The 16,286-nt window shown below is 37.3% G+C and overlaps 4 protein-coding genes across 4 annotated transcripts; 2 read left to right on the forward strand and 2 right to left on the reverse strand.

Moving 5' to 3' along the window:
* The first annotated feature begins 521 nt into the window (after window positions 1-521).
* On the forward strand, window positions 522-5,502 carry LOC102617700 (3-oxoacyl-[acyl-carrier-protein] reductase 4). The gene is made up of 11 exons (XM_006483980.3): window positions 522-910; window positions 1,793-1,935; window positions 2,188-2,241; window positions 2,927-3,007; window positions 3,099-3,144; window positions 3,225-3,319; window positions 3,398-3,430; window positions 3,951-4,085; window positions 4,205-4,298; window positions 4,777-4,859; window positions 5,220-5,502. The coding sequence occupies exons 1-11, from the start codon at window positions 736-738 to the stop codon at window positions 5,250-5,252; spliced, it is 972 nt and encodes a 323-aa protein (XP_006484043.1). The 5' UTR covers window positions 522-735; the 3' UTR covers window positions 5,253-5,502.
* Window positions 5,503-6,112: 610 nt separating this feature from the next.
* On the forward strand, window positions 6,113-7,381 carry LOC102617404 (TLC domain-containing protein At5g14285). The gene has a single exon (XM_006483979.4). It carries the CDS (start codon window positions 6,447-6,449, stop codon window positions 7,185-7,187), a length of 741 nt encoding a protein of 246 aa, XP_006484042.1. The 5' UTR covers window positions 6,113-6,446; the 3' UTR covers window positions 7,188-7,381.
* Window positions 7,382-7,452: 71 nt separating this feature from the next.
* Window positions 7,453-13,139, reverse strand: LOC102617108 (uncharacterized). The gene is made up of 16 exons (XM_006483978.4): window positions 12,972-13,139; window positions 12,811-12,886; window positions 12,441-12,572; window positions 11,223-11,580; window positions 11,043-11,138; window positions 10,861-10,940; window positions 10,383-10,458; window positions 10,134-10,310; window positions 9,540-9,644; window positions 9,339-9,434; window positions 9,167-9,259; window positions 9,024-9,062; window positions 8,887-8,928; window positions 8,278-8,408; window positions 8,061-8,187; window positions 7,453-7,896 (listed from the first exon to the last, which is right to left on the reverse strand). Exons 1-16 carry the CDS (start codon window positions 13,045-13,047, stop codon window positions 7,738-7,740), a joined length of 1,863 nt encoding a protein of 620 aa, XP_006484041.1. The 5' UTR covers window positions 13,048-13,139; the 3' UTR covers window positions 7,453-7,737.
* A 532-nt stretch (window positions 13,140-13,671) lies between these two features.
* On the reverse strand, window positions 13,672-15,983 carry LOC102616810 (lysine histidine transporter-like 2). The gene is made up of 7 exons (XM_006483977.4): window positions 15,814-15,983; window positions 15,339-15,722; window positions 14,826-15,219; window positions 14,610-14,715; window positions 14,403-14,494; window positions 14,199-14,267; window positions 13,672-14,100 (listed from the first exon to the last, which is right to left on the reverse strand). The coding sequence occupies exons 1-7, from the start codon at window positions 15,972-15,974 to the stop codon at window positions 14,002-14,004; spliced, it is 1,305 nt and encodes a 434-aa protein (XP_006484040.2). The 5' UTR covers window positions 15,975-15,983; the 3' UTR covers window positions 13,672-14,001.
* Between the last annotated feature and the right edge of the window lie 303 nt (window positions 15,984-16,286).

The following is a 16,286-nucleotide window of genomic DNA, read 5'->3' on the forward strand; positions in this document are numbered from 1 at the left end:
CACTCAAATTTTTTATATCGTTAAATGAATAATTCTTTATTTTTAAATTGAAAAGAAATTAAAATATTTGTTCGAAGTTAGGAGAGTTATTTTGTGGTGGGTGAATAAATATTAGGAATATTGACATTGAAATTTTAACTTGTAACGTGACGGTACTTACCTATTGGATAATATAATAATAATTTTAAAATTAATAATTTATTAATAAATAACTCATATAATAAAAATATAAATTGAGATCAAAATATTAGAATCCCCGGGCGCTCTCAAATCATGCCCGGGAGAAGAGCATTAGATGAGCAGATCAACTAATTTTGATTACTAATTACCGAAACGGCAGAATAAGTCATAATAATATCATCTAATTGCAATCTTGCCACGTACACAATAAGTAGCTGACGGCTGAGATCTACAAGGTCCATTGGGTGCATGGTAAATAAATAAAAAAACAGGCCTGATACTGTCCACCAAGACAAAAGTAAGTATACAGAAGAGCACAGTGGCTCCCCAGCAACCTCATTCGCATCACATAAAAGCCACACGAACTTCGTTCACATCGCCACTCCAAAACAGTCTCCGGATTTTCCAAAGCAAAAACAATTTTTTTTTTTTTTTTTTTGGTTGGCTTGTATAAAAGGGAGCGAGCAAGGAAGCGTCTCTCGAAGCCATTACCACAAAACTTCATTTCTGGCTACCCTCTTGTCTTGGATTATTTCGTTTCGCGGAAAACCTCTCATGGCTGCCGTCGCCGGATCCAACATTGTCGCGTTCAAATCGGCGGCTACTTCCGCGAAATTCGGTGACCGAAAAATCCCGCAGTTTCGTCAATGGTCTCCTGTTCAGGTTAAGGCTCTGCCTCGCCCTTCCGTTGAGCTCAAGAGTAGATGGAACAGCTCCTTCCCTTCTTCTGGTACCGTTTCTTCTTGTTCATGTTTTCTATGTTTTCAATTCATTGTTTTGTTGTGTTATTTGGAGCAAAATTTGCATTCGTTTTAGGCATATATGCGGTGATATCTTTTAGATTTTTGGATGTTATTGACACCGAAAATATTAAAGCCCGTTTCTTAAAGGCACCTATCAAGTACGTTTCTGGAAGGCATTGGGAGTAATTTCATGGTCAGAGGTTTTCTCTATATGACCATCTTTCAAGTGTTCCTTCAAGAAGAATTCCAATTTTTTTGTTTCATTCTTTTCTTTTATTACCCAGACAATATGAAATAAAGGCCAACCAAATTTGTCTATTTGAAAGTGCATTTGACAGTGACATGCAACTAATCTACAGTATCTAACTGCTTTGAATCCATTTCATCTTGTTGAAGAATAAAATTATACATTGTACGGAACGGGGCCGGTAATTGATCAAGTTCTATCATCCCGTCCTTTTGCCCTCAGTCGGATTTCCCTTAACTTAAAGGGAGCAGTCTGGAAAACAGAAAAATTGGATTGGCTACTTAGCCACTATAGTTGCAAAAAGTTTCATCTGATCGACCTGCTGTTTGCAAGTTCACTACTTCTGCCGCAATATGAGATGGGGGGAAAAAAGTTAATTAGTTGATTGCATTCTTAAAGAAAATGGGTTTACTGATTTGACCCGTCTAACACTTCAGCAAATATTTAGGGAAATTAATCCAGAGCATGCTATTGCTTCTATATCTGTTTGCAATATAGGCTTTCTGTACAGATACACATCGCATCATGTCCCAAATCCTTCCACTTTTGGCAATTTTGTTTGGTATAGATAAAATCAATTATCTTTAAATCTAGATCTCATTGATTGTAATGGTTCACGCAGGAATCAGAGCTCAGGTTGCCACCATAGAACAAGCAACCAATGAAGCAGCACAAAATGTGGAAGCTCCTGTGGCTGTGGTGACTGGTGCCTCTAGGGGTATTGGCAGAGCAGTAGCGACGTCCTTGGGAAAAGCAGGTTGCAAGGTTAGTGAGTTATTAACTAGAGAAGGCTCATCTCATGTGTACACATGCAGGCGCTCTGTAATTGGTCAGGGGTCTGACCCAAGAATGAAAATAAATAGCTCTGTGATATTGTAGCCAGCTAACCTTCGATGGCTGAAGCCAAGTATTCAGTATCTTGAAGCCTTCTGTCGAATATCATGTTAAATGATTGTTTTAGTATTGTTACCTTTTGATACTGTATTAGTGAATGTGGTTACTTTTGCATCATTACAGGTCCTGGTAAATTATGCTAGGTCATCAAAGGAAGCCGAAGAAGTTTGCAAAGAGGTAAATGAAATTGTATTGAAAGAAATATAGGTAAGTACTTATGAAAATTGTCTTTGAAAGAAAACTAGATGAGTATGCTTAAAAAATTATGCATCTCGAATCTACCGTAAGAGATCTTCCACATGTTCTAAGATATTATTTCCTGAATCCTAGATTCAGCAATTTGTTTAGTAAATTCTGAACTATTCAAGGCTATACTTCCGCATGTTTCATTTGCTAATGCATTATTTAGAGTTTTAAAGAAGCTGCAGTGTCCTTTTGCCTATATAAGTAGAAGAATACTATAAAGTCACCCAAATATATGATGCTATGTATTTTAAAGAGTTGATACATTTGGCTCTTTGAAAAGCAGGATCCTTTTGGTTGTTACTTTCTACTGTTGCTTTTTACATCTTCTTGGCTGCATGTCATGTATTATGAACTAGTCAAGTGTAACCTGAAAAGTAAGGAAAGACAAATGTGCCCCGCTTTTTTAAGTTAAAACAGGCAATTCTTCTTATCGCATTTGTTTTCTCTATCCATAAGATTTCATTCACACTGTTTTATGCTTTATACTCAAAAGATTGTTGCATTTCCTGCACCTGCTAGTGTCATCTCTCATGTTCTTCAGGCGTTAGTGACGTTTGGTGGTCATCCTGCTTGATTTAAAATGACTGATGGAGTTGCTTTTACAATATTTTTGTAGATTGAGGCATCTGGCGGTCAGGCTCTTACTTTTGGTGGAGATGTTTCCAAAGAAGCTGATGTGGAATCAATGATCAAAACTGTGAGCAAATGTTCTCTTGGCTTATTAAGTTTTTCTGATTGCCATCAATTACTTATGGAATGCTCATGAGAGATGATTGTGAAATCTGCAGGCTGTCGATGCTTGGGGAACTGTTGATATATTGATTAACAATGCAGGTTATACAACAGTCTCACTTCATGTCTCATGAGTTTCAGATTTTTCAATCCAGTGCCCTAAATATCTACCATGTTTTCAGGAATCACTAGAGATACATTGCTCATGAGAATGAAGAAGTCACAATGGCAGGACGTTATCGATCTGAATCTTACAGGTGTATTCCTGTGTACACAGGTGCACATTCCTATGATCTTACTAGTTATGCTAATGGATGCTAAAGTATATTGGAACTGAGGCCATTTATCTTTGCAGGCAGCAGCCAAAATCATGATGAAGAAGAAAAAGGTATAATAATGGGTCCATCTTGGGGTTATTCAATAGATCCGTTAGATCAACCAATTGAGCTACTGTCTACAGGCTTGTTTCAATATGACATGGTGTTGTTTTCTCACACGGGGTTGTTAAGCTTGTTTCTCTTCTGGATTTCCATGTTTTTGATTTCTGCATTCTTTTTGCATTTTTCCTTTTTCGGAGCTCCTTCGCTTCTTTTGTGCAGAAATACAGTCAGATTGAACTATGGGGCTTTCCACTGTGATTTATCAATATGACATGGTGTTGTTTTCTAAACAAATTTAACAAACTTAGGACTAGAACCATTGTTATACAATTGAAGGCTTTTACTTTCTCACTTTTAAATGGCAACTGGTTTTCTTGCATCTGAACTAAATGCTTTCTTGTATTAAGAATCACAAAAAGGGGGGGGGGGGGGGGGGGGGGGAAGAGTATTAATACAGGAGTGGTTTTGCTTTATGTATGTTTGTTCAACATTAAAATATCCCTTCTCAGTCAACTTTTGATTTTGCAGGGAAGAATAATCAATATAGCATCAGTTGTTGGTCTGGTTGGAAATATTGGCCAAGCCAATTACAGTGCTGCAAAAGCAGGTGTTATTGGCCTGACAAAAACTGTTGCAAAGGAATATGCAAGCAGAAACATTAATGTGAGTATCCAGATTCCTTATTTATTTTTTTATTTTGGTTCTAGTGATCATATATTTAAAAAATTCATGCAGCTGATGCTGCATATGAAATCCTCATTTATCTATGTACATTCTTTCAGGTCAATGCTATTGCACCAGGATTCATCGCGTCTGATATGACCGCCAAGCTTGGCGAAGACCTAGAAAAGAAGATCTTGGAGAAAATCCCCTTAGGTGAAAGATGATTTTACAAGCTATATGTTTCTTCTGATTTTCCATTTCTGATTCTTCAAATTTTTTATTTCACTGCCTTGTCTTTTGTCAAGCAAAATCTTCTCGAGCCTGAATCTTTGCTGGATTTGAAGTTTTCTGTGGAAAATATTACTAAATAGTCCTCAGCATTCATCATGAGCAGCGGATTTAAACTTGCAATTTTCATGTGAATATTTTTGTGTCCTCATTTATTATACATAGAGATACTAAAGGCATCAAATTTATCACTCCCTTGTTTTCACTGCTTCAATCAAATCTTTGATGGCGCTTGAAAAGAATTTGTGGTGAACCCTTCTATCACCTTCTTGTTTTCACTGCTTCAATCAAGAGTTTGTTAAGTTTAACAACACACTTACAAAACAGTTCACATATCAGAAAATATGTTTAGCAAATGAAATCGAGTGCTTGAAGATAGTAACAATATTTATTATGTTTTCAGGAAGGTATGGCCAACCTGAAGAAGTTGCTGGACTGGTGGAATTCTTGGCCCTCAATCCCGCTGCCGGTTACATTACTGGACAGGTTTTGAATCTATTTCATTATTTTGCTACTATAAATTCTATTTGGTGTTGGATCTCAGCTATTTTTTGAAGGCGATCAGCCCCACAGGGTGACTTATTTTATTGGCTACACATGTAGCCCACCATTAATCAATTCTCGCCTTGTCGTGGCGGTGGCTCTGGACATGCAGTGGCTGGCATGGAATAACTTATTATTCCATGCTTGGTTTTGTCTTTGACTTGACAATGCAATATCATGCTTTTCCATCCTTTGCCATAGCCACGTCGTGACTATATCCTCCTTTGTTCTTATTTTCCTTACCTGTCTTCCTTATCCTGTTTTATGCGTTTGATTTCTCAGTTTTTTGTTATTATCTTGCAGGTGCTTACTATTGACGGAGGAATGGTTATGTAGGTCAGTGACCCATTCTGCCTGGTTTAGTTTCAGTTCTGACCTGTAGCTCTCATATGTAAGATCGACTGGGTTGAAACTTTGTCTGCTTTATGATCCTATGAGGAAATGTTGCCAAAGTGTTGTTATGAAATAAAAATTCAGGTAAGTTTTGGTAGAATTTAAGCTAAGCATGTTGCAAAAACCAAACATGAGGCGCGTAACATTTGTTGTACTTCAAATTGGCATTATGGAATGTAGTTTTTGGGTGATACATACTCTGCTATATGTTGTCTTCAAATTGCTTTCAAAAACTTAAGTTGGTTTAGGTAGTCGTAGCCGAGCATATTGGATAACGTGCCTTCATTTATTTATAATAGAGGTTATAATTTTTTTTTTGGGTCTTGGACACCGCCTGCTGTTCAAATAAGTGAAGGGCTAGTTGTTTACTTAAATCTCATCAAGCGCATGGTAATATTTTTTTGGTAACGCCAATTTTAGAATCATGAGAATCCACGCAAGTTCTTTATTTCCCGTAGAAGCGGCGGACATGCGATGACATTGCTATTTGCTAGTATTGTAGATAATCTATAATTCAGGATAAAAGCATTTCATCAACAATATCTTAAACCAACTATTGGTTGTGAAAATTCAAAGCGATGCTGTTTAATTGTACGAAAAATATTATTTGTAGTATCTAAGGTTTTTTTTTTCTCCTTTTTAATATAAACAATGAGGAGGCAGATAGTTACCTCCCGAACAATAAAAATATTCGAATATCCTTCGAGCATAAAGCATAGCGTATTCGTGTAGTAAAAATATCGAAAATTAAGGTTTATTGTACGTGTACTCAATTTAATGTCCAACCGATAAGGTTTATCAAGCGAACAGACAGGGACAGCCACAGCCCACAAGCCAACCAACTCCAAAAAGGTTTATTGTACGTGAACTCAATTTAATGGCCAAACCGCTAAGGTTTATCAAGTGGACAGACAGGGACAGCCATAACCCACAAGCCAACCAACTCCAATAACAACACCCCGTGACAGCCAAACTGCATTGAGCACTAGGCTTCACGGCTCCTGTTATCAAAATTCAAATCAGTTCTTTCTGAAGACTGATAAGTTACAAGTGGGAATTCTCTTCCCTAATAGCAATAGATTCACGAATTTCTGTAAACTGTCGATCCGCAGTTGTTCTTATTGCAACTGGGTTTTCATGGACCCCTTCCGTAGTAATAGTTTAAACTTCTCGACGTTCTTTCTCATGTTTTATGCACTTTACGTTTTTGCCTACTTTGTAGTTTTCCGAGGTTGGCCGAAACATCGAGCTGAAGCTTCGAGTTGCTTCATCTCCTTAGCTCATGGAACACCTGCAGTTCTCCTCTCTAGCCATGCGGCAATTACAAGCACCCAAACTACTTTCGCCTCCCCAAACACTACTCTCCAAGACATTGTTCTTGAATTCAGCATGGCTTACTTCTTAATGGACTTGCTTCACTACATAATATTCACCCCTCGTGATATCCTCTTCATACTCCACCATGCAGCAACGCTGTACGTGTTTGTGACTTGTCGTTATGTGGTTCATTACGGAGCATTTGAACTTCTTATACTTCTGATTCTTGCTGAAATTACGAGTCCTTGCCAGAATGTGTGGTCTCTTTCCAGTTTCTGGAAAGCTGATGTACCGGCTTCTGCCAGATTGCATGACCTCTTGTCTGCTCCTTTTTATACCTTCTATTCTGTTGTCAGAGGAATTCTGGGACCTCTCTTTGTGTACAAGCTGTGGCTCTTTTATATCTCTGGGGCTGCTGATAATTTGATTCCTATTTGGGCGTGGCTTTCTTGGATGGTTGTGATTACAAGTGCAATCTTGCTCAGCCTGTTGTGGGTTCTCAGTAATTGGATTGGGTGGTATAGAAATCTGGGCTACAGTGCCGGAAAGAAAGTGATCTAGAACTAACGGGTTTTTCAATTTGGCTTCTGCAACATCGTCTCATGGGGACTTCTCATTTTAGGATCTATATGCATATTGTTGAATTGTTCTTCTGTACTCTCAGCATTAGTTGTTAATACATGAAGTGGAATTGTAAATGGGATTTCTATTTTCAGTAAATATGAACAGTGCAGTCTAAATCTCTTATTTGCTTCTGATTTGGACTATTTGTTAGATGGCTATTCCAAAAGTAGAATCAATAGACGTAGGAAGGAAACAAAATGAATAATTATAAGGCCACTCCTACTAGCTGGGAAAAATAATTACATTGTATTGTAGAATGTATGAAGTGTTAATTGTTAGCAGAAGCGGCAATGACAAATACCTCTTCTCTCCACTAAACAATCCGATTGCTTCTGCTGGTTCTGTCAATTGCAGCCTCTGGAGCAGTTTGGCCCTGAAGGTTGACTCAACAGCTTCCCGAATCTTTAATGTTGGATATTGTGGCCCATCTTTGAATCACTGCAAGAAGTCTGCACGATAGTAGACATGTTTGACTTCATTCCAGGAATTATATGCTGATAATTGAAGCATGCATCATCTCAGGACTCCCATGGTAGTAAATCTCTGCAAAGGTGCCGCTTCCTTCTCCCTTGGCTAGTCTTCCTGGATTCACGCAGACACACTTCTTTTGCTCTTCCCCTTCATTTCTTCCACCAAGGGACAACACCTGTACCCAAAGAGAAATTACATAGGATGCATTATGTCGGGCTTTTTTTTTTTTTTTTTTTTGAGATATCAAATTGAGTTTTTAGAAACTTGAAAGCCATCTTTCATCATTGTAATAATAGAATCTGATTTGCGTTGCCCTATTTACTGGACTCAATTACCAACCTTTATGAAGTACTTCATGTCTGAAGGTAGGATGATTATATCTGGAATTGTAGAGATAGTAAGAGCTTCTTGAGCAAGTGAAAAATCCAATGGAATGCCTTCTGCAGGTGGATATAGAGGATAAAAGCTGCTCCAAAATCATAAAGAGTTAAAAACTTACAAAAACGCTGGACCCATCAGTGATATATCAAGTGAATAGATCTCTATTTATACATGCCTGCGCTGGTTGGGTATATGGTTTGCAAGCCTACCCATGCGATCATTAGATGTTCCATCTTTGGAACATCTTGACATCTCCTCTCCACTAAGCTGTTTAAGGACATCCACAGTGCAGCAACCTACTTTGATCTGAAAGCCCAAACCGTTAACAGTAAATAACACACATTTGTATCTCCAATTAGCACATTGTAAGATCACTTAACCAAGAAATAAAGCAAGGCGTAATCATGCATAAATCTGAGTTATAATGTAAACTGACAGACTGCACTGTGAAGTGTGTGGAAATTTCAAGGTCTGTAACAGCCACTGTAAGAACTTAATGCATTAGACTCATCACAGATATTGCTATGGCATATTTGTTTAATATGGGGTATTTTATTTTGGTGTATGCGTAGTAGCAGCTTTGACTAGCTATTTCCTGAAGAAGCTCAGTGGTTCTTAGATAGCTATGGTTTCGAGGTCTTGGTCTTCCCATGAGATTTTAGAATAGCAAAATCAAGGATTTTATTATCAACATTACATTTGAAAATGCAACAAGGACAAAAATAAATAGTGGATAAAAGCATGAAAGAACCGAAATTTTTTTGAACAAGGTAGCTGCTATTACCTGATTTGCCTCAAACGTCCCTGGATTTGTAAGACTGGTTATCTGAACACAGAATACAAGTTTTGAGACCACAAATAATCGAAAATTATGGAGGTAGCTCTGACAAGTTCACATGAACTAGACATGAAATCATGTACCTGATGTATGATATCAGGTGGCTGAATATCAAAAGGAGGCTGCACAATTTACCATTTCATTGTCATTACTATGTTGCACATATAAAATCACAAAAATAGGCCCAGAAAATAGTATTTTATCCTTCATTAAGCACTAAAGTTACCTGAGGCAAAACGAAATCATGGTTAGCATCCCGTATAGAAGGCACAAGAATCGCACGTACTTCAGAACCCATATACTCTACATAATCTTGCAACTGAAAAAAAAGAAACAAAAAAATTGCAATGATTAAAGAAACACAACCAGGCTTTATCCCTAATAAATAAAAGCAATACCCTTCTGAGAATTTCCAGATGAAATATTTCATCAAAGCTTGAGTCTGTAGTTCCTTTCTTAATCTGTGGATGTTCAGAATCAACAAACGGGCCCAGCTGAAGAAAAGTCAAAGAGTCATGATGTAAAATTTCCATGGTTCCATAGTAAAAACTGCAATCTACTTCAAACGATCATTCAATTAAAGAGTTATGGATCTATACCAAAATAAGCAATTGAGGCTGCTTTCGTTTTGCATATGATATAAGCTCCTTCAAAGGCTCAAAATATAAGTTGTCTGTTGTGGTAAAAGGGCCTGCTGCAATAATCTATTTTGAAAATAAAAAATGTAAGATTCCACAGGGATCTACATAAATCGCAGAACATCAAAGAGGAACCATGCTTGAGTTTTGGTTTCTTTATTATCGCAAATCTCTCAACCATATAACACAGCCAATCAGAACCCTCTGCCTTTTCAGGTTGGGAAAAATCGATCTCCAGTCAGACAATTAAATTCATATATTTTGCTAACTCTAGGTTTTTTAAATCACCCTTTCCCTTCAAAAGGTCTTCAACTCACTCATTTCTTACTGATGCATCATTATCCCTAGAATATTTCTACAATATTTCAAGTCATTTGTGCATCACTTTGTGGTCCAACATAAATTCTTCAAATTCTCACAGTTTTAATCTTATTGGTCTAGGATGTGCCAACATATGTGTACACATGCAACTGGAGACACAGTTTGACACGGTTAAGCAGAAAACATGCTGTTATTTTAATGTCTTGAAATGATGTAGGAGATAAGTTTGCGCACCATTGATATCTCTTCTGGCCTAGAGATCACAACTGTTGAATGGATCTCCTGATCCAAAGCTTGCTTCATTGAAGGATGCACATCCACAACAGCATCAACAGGCAAAGGAATTTGATCTACTAGTTTGGATGCAATCAAACAATGACCACTTGGATTGCTCCCCTCAATGCCTACTACCTGTAGCAATGCTGTATTTAAAATTTCAATAAATGGATCAAGATCTTTAATGCATTTAGCCGATGTCTTTACCTGGCCAGGGAAAAGGGAAAACTCGCCCAGTTTATGCAAGTCTAGACGAACACGTTGCCCTCCAGAATGTTCAACACTGTCAAATGTGATCAGAATGAGACTCAAATTCGAGAAGACACTAAGAGATAGATGCCATATTATGATTAGTAATGCCTTTCCGACTCATGAAAGATGTCAAACAAGTGGTCAGGTTTTGGATTTATCAGGTGCTTATCAAGTAGTTCTCTGCCAATAAATAAACATATCCAATAAGATGAAGCTTATCATCTGGTCTTACACAAATTAATACACCTACAAACCAGGCGCATTGATGCCCTGCTTGGCCTGGACACCTACAGCTATATACGTAAGGCCTCATTGTTAAGCGTGTTTCCATTCGGTTGTTTTTTTCTCATTCACTCAGTGTGTCAGGAAAAGTAAGCCACCCCTTAGGTTCTGCTTCCATTTTGATGCACATGAAAAGGAAAAGTTATTTTACCTACTTTGTAGCAACACGGATTTATCATTCAAATGACCATCCCCATCACAACAGATCATTCCAACTGCAAATAAAGTCCTCTGAAGAAATAGATTCCATTAGATGCATGGATTTTTAGCTTTATATAACATACATCATAGTAACAGAGACATAGTGAACCAACAAGGCAGCAAAAGTATTACCTGTGAAGCAACTGTGGGGTCTGTTGGTTCCTCATAAAGCCCGGACGAAACAAGTGCATTTGCATGCTTTCTAATGCGATTTTCAAGTGCATTAAACTACATAACCAAAAAATTGCATTAGCAGAACACATAATGGAGCAAAAGAAAAAGAACTGTTTTACCATAAAGAAAATCAGATACCCTGTCTTCAGTCCTGTCATACATGAACCTGCAGCCTGGTTCTGGTCCAGATCCATGTACCATCAAGGAGCATTTCTCGCCTGTTTTAACCCTTTTAATGATATCATCTTCAGTATTCTCATCATCATGTTCAATACATCCATTCTCTGTATTGGGCAGATTATTGATGTTGAATTTCACCACAAGCTTTTCTGTTCGTCGCCCAAAGGGTGTCGCGAGTTTTGACGGTTTATCCGAAGAATAACCATTCGCATTAGCTTTATAAGTTGAATCTAATGCATCTGAATATAACTTCAGATTGTCTGTTGGCGTGCCCAAAATATCTTCTGCTATATTTTCATCTTCATTATTCAAAATCCTACACACCAGGTTCTTAATTATTCATTCACATCATAAGGAATTAATAACCGAGAGTTATTCTACCTCGAATCTGCAAATTAACAAAATATAGCTCAACAATAGAAAAATTGGAGCTCTGTTATGACATCAAACTTTTACCATAAAGAGGATAGAATTCTTCCACTGACAAACTTTTACTCCAAGTTCTATCCAAATGCAGTTACCAGACAAGAAGGAGCTGACTACAATTACCAACTATTATGATTGTTAAAATAGTAATTAAAAGATCAGGATAACAAAAGTAACAATAATTTTCCCATGGAGAAAAAAATGACAAATAAATATCTTCTGCTATGTGTTCATCTTCATCATTCAAAATCCTACACAACAGGTTCATAATTATTCATTCACATCTATAAGGAATTAATAAACTAAGAGTTATTCTGCCTCAAATCTGAAAATTAACAATGTACAGCTCAACAATAGAAAAATTGGAGCTTTGTTATGACATCAAACTTTTACTATAAAGAGGACAGAATTCTTTCACTGACAAACTTTTACTCCAAGTTCCTTCCAAATGAAGTTACCAGACAAGAAGGAGCTGACCAATTACCAACTATTATGATTGTTAAAATAGTAATTAAAAGATCAGAACAACAAAAATAACAATAATTTACCCATGGAGAAAAAAATGACAAATAAATGATTCCAGAATCATTCTACTTATCAACTTATGACTAGATTATACCCTAAATCTTAAAAGGCCACAATCTTGTCTACCTAACATCACCTAATTCAACCCCTGAAGCATCCATTTATCAAGTTAAACAAACAACCAAGCAAACAAAATGCATAAGAACAATTATCAGAACTGCTCACATGTCCACATCTTTACTTGAGTAGATATGCAAACTGGGTTCCTCTTTAATAATTGCTTCTTTCTGCTCATTTTGCAAATGCAGCATAAACCCATCCATTTCATCATCTTTAACTGTCGACTCATCCAATTGCCTGTCCAAAATCATCGATTAAACAAACATAAATTTCAAAAAAGTTATTCATTACACCATCCAAGTAAAACAGAATAAGAAATAAAACACAAAACCTAATTGATTTCTAATCTCTAAAACAGATAAATTATCTTCCCATTAACCGAATACAGAGTTCATTTTAATTTAATTTAATTTTTTCAAGGATAAACTTAAAAGAGGCAACTTTTAGCTAATAAAGAAACTAAATTAAAAATTACCGATTAAGATAATAAACCTCCCAGCTTGAGACGAGATCCGAGGGCTTAAGATTATAATTGATGCAGAAAGTAAGACCTAAATGAACAAATAATTAAAATCGGGAGTATCAGCTTTTGAAAATTCGAGTGGAATTCAAGGGCAAAAGTGGTAAAGCAGTTACATTTCTTTAGAACTTCACCCTCGTCGACAAAATTGAATCCGTTCTTTTGGAATTCTGCTTTAATTTCTTCTTCCATGGCGATTATTGTCTGTCACTCTCGCTCACTCTACTCCAGTCTAGGGTTTCACTGATTTTCCTTGGAGTGCTACACAGGGAAATGGCGGGAAAATAAATGAGGTCAAGGATATCGCGCGGTTGTAGGTATTTACATGAATACCCCTACCTTTGTTTCGGTGACGGAAATACCCTTTTTCAACTTCCCAAAATAAAAAGTGAAAATACTTCCAAGCCCCAATGTTTACATTAATATCATTCAAGTGAGTGAAGGGTGCTGCTATGGCAGAATACCCCTTGCCAGGCTTCATGCTTCCCAGTAGCTCATTTCTTCGTTCGCTTGGCCACATTAGCCCATTACCTTCACTCTCGAATCTCGATGTACACAATTTTATCCGTTGAATTTTTACCACGCTTATATCTACCGCTACATCATTGATTGAGTTAAGATTTACATGTGATAAGATAAAAATAATATTGACGGAAGCTTCTGGTTGAAACCTGTGAATGGGATAAATTCTTATATAATTTTTGCTACAGATAAAATTAAATTTTTTTTTTAAAGATAATACAATCTTATTAAGAGCATAGGAATGGTAAAATAAGAATAAAAGAATACACAGGTGAACCAGTTTAACATCAAAGGAGCTCTTGATTGGACCACAATGTCACAATAAATGTTGATTACAATTGATGAATAAAGCTTAACTAGGACTAGCAAGTACAGAAGATCTTCCTTCTCTTGTTACGTTGCCTGATCCATTTTTCTAAACATTTGAAATGATAAAGTCAAATATTTATTTTTACAAAAGCCAATATAAATTCTATCAAGTCAAGCTTTAATTTGACTATTGGATCAACCAGGTGGGGGCTCGAGAAGTAATAATTAACCGAACAATATTGCTACCATCACTGTCCAACTTCAAAGCAGCAGCTGCTTGCTTGTTGAATCTTGATCTAAGAAGCAGCAAGGAATTTACGAGAAGAATTCGTAGTTCTTGGCTGACATGATGATTGATCTCAGCCCACCAATGGGTGCCAAAATCATCAATAGGACACCAAGAACAATGCAGAACTGGAAATGTAAAACGTATTTCATTAATAATCAGTGTCTCAATAAGCTAGCCTCAAATTGAGTTTAAATTTCTCTTAAAAGAGTTAATCAAAACATACCCAGTTTGCGAACCAGGATAAGCTGAATCTCCTTGGCTTGTAGATGCAAAGCCACATGATGCATGGCAGCTGTACGAAGAGAGCAACATTAATTCTAGCACATATAATGTGTTTCTTATTATATGTGTGTGTGTGTGTGTGTAAACAAGATGAAAAAAAAAAAGGTCAACTGGCAATAAGGTTAATAAGTAGTGTAGTTCTTACGTAGTAACTTGTTGGGGCCAAAGCAAATCCTCCGAAGAATCCCATCAGTGAACCGAAGAAAGGAACGCTTATAGCAACAATCATTGTAAATGCTGAAAATGAATATTAGAACAAATGATTAATTAGTATATATGCAGCTAACTGGCTAAACGAATGGTAGAAGAATATATCGAAATGTCGGAGTCGCGTCATAGCTAGCTAGCTTACCAACATATAAAGAACGGGTGACAAGACGAAGCATAAAAGAAGGTGTGAATTTCAACTGCTTCACCAGGAAAGTTTCAATCATATCAAACACTGGCATTGCAAAAATCTGCATTCATTTGCCCCAAGAACAAGGAAGCAATAAGGTCAGAAAAGTTGTGGTGGCCATGCATACAAATTAAATTTGTTTGAGGTCTATTAATTTAACGATTCGATTACCTGGTAGCTTCCAATGACATGGACAACAACAAACAAGTTAGCTGCTGCAACGATCCAAATGGGCTTCTCAAGTGTGAGAAGGATGTTATCCTCAACAGTGTTTCCAAAAATGTAGTATCCAACGAGAGCTACAGGGAAATAGCAGATGGCAACAATGATGTATGCAACAACAACTCCTTTCCACATTGGACCCTTTGACGGTTTCTCAGGGGTTGAAGGAATTGTTGCTTGAATTTCCAGCACAACATTGTGACCGGCATAGGCAAATGCAACATCTCCCAGGGCAGTGAAGAAATTAAACATAGCATCAGTTGTTGATTTAGCATTGTATGAATAGTCCACATCAGGCTCAACCCCCTTCTCAAGTGGCACCACCCAAGCAATGGTCGAGTAACTGTCACACAAATTATCAAACTGTGTAGTTAGCATACCAATGATACATATTCCAGCACCAATCACTAATATTCTAGCCTATATTACTAGCGCATATCGATTTAATTTGGTTAGGCCTACCTCAATGACATGACCGCGGCAGCCAGAGAGACAACAGAGATGGAATTGAAGTTGGGAAGATGGGAGAGAACAAAGTGGATAGCAGCGAAGATCATGATCCAATAAGAGGTCTTAATCTCTTTGCAGCTGGGGCAAATCACTTCATGTGCTTTCTTGAACGATTTTCCTCCGGTGACCATGTAGATGATATTAGTACTCACTTCCACAATAACCTGTTGGGGCACCACAATCCATAGTCCAAGCTTATCACCAAACGCTCCTTGCCCTAGCTCGTGGTACCTATCAAACCTCTTTCCCGGCACCATTTCGTGCATTTCAACCATTTGCCAGAGGGTGTACAAGGTGACAACCCATGATATAATCAGCACAGCAATTCCAGGACCCCTAAGATGAATAGTAAAACAATTGTATTAATTAGTAACCGGATCAATCAACACGGCACAGGAACATTACATAAAACATATATTTGCGATACCATCCAAGATGAGACATGGCATAAGGAAGGCTGAGGACACCGGCGCCAACCATGGCGGTGACATTGTGAAATGCTGAGTACCACCATTTAGCATTCCTGGAAGAAGTGATTGGAAGCCAATCATCAATGGCCTTTTGCCTTGCTTCTTCTTCCTGCGACATGTTGTTATTAGGCGCCATAGTGTGATCTTCAAACAAGATTCAACTATGGCAGACCTGTTTATTTTTTTGTGAAATGTATTTTTATAAATGGGCGGGGCAATCTTGTGTCTCCTGTTTAAGTAAGTTACGGAAATGAGGGCAAGTTTAAATATGGAGACTAGAGACTGCTAAACTACCCTGAATATTAATGTCTAATAATATCATGCTACTCCTCCAAATAGGCAATTATGTCGTTAAAATTGGTGGCCCGCTTTTTTTTTCTTTTTCAACCGTCTTTTGAATCTTGGATAACCGTTCATTCAGAAAGCCATT

Source organism: Citrus sinensis, chromosome 4 (assembly GCF_022201045.2).
Source record: "Citrus sinensis cultivar Valencia sweet orange chromosome 4, DVS_A1.0, whole genome shotgun sequence".
Lineage (NCBI taxonomy): Eukaryota > Viridiplantae > Streptophyta > Magnoliopsida > Sapindales > Rutaceae > Citrus > Citrus sinensis.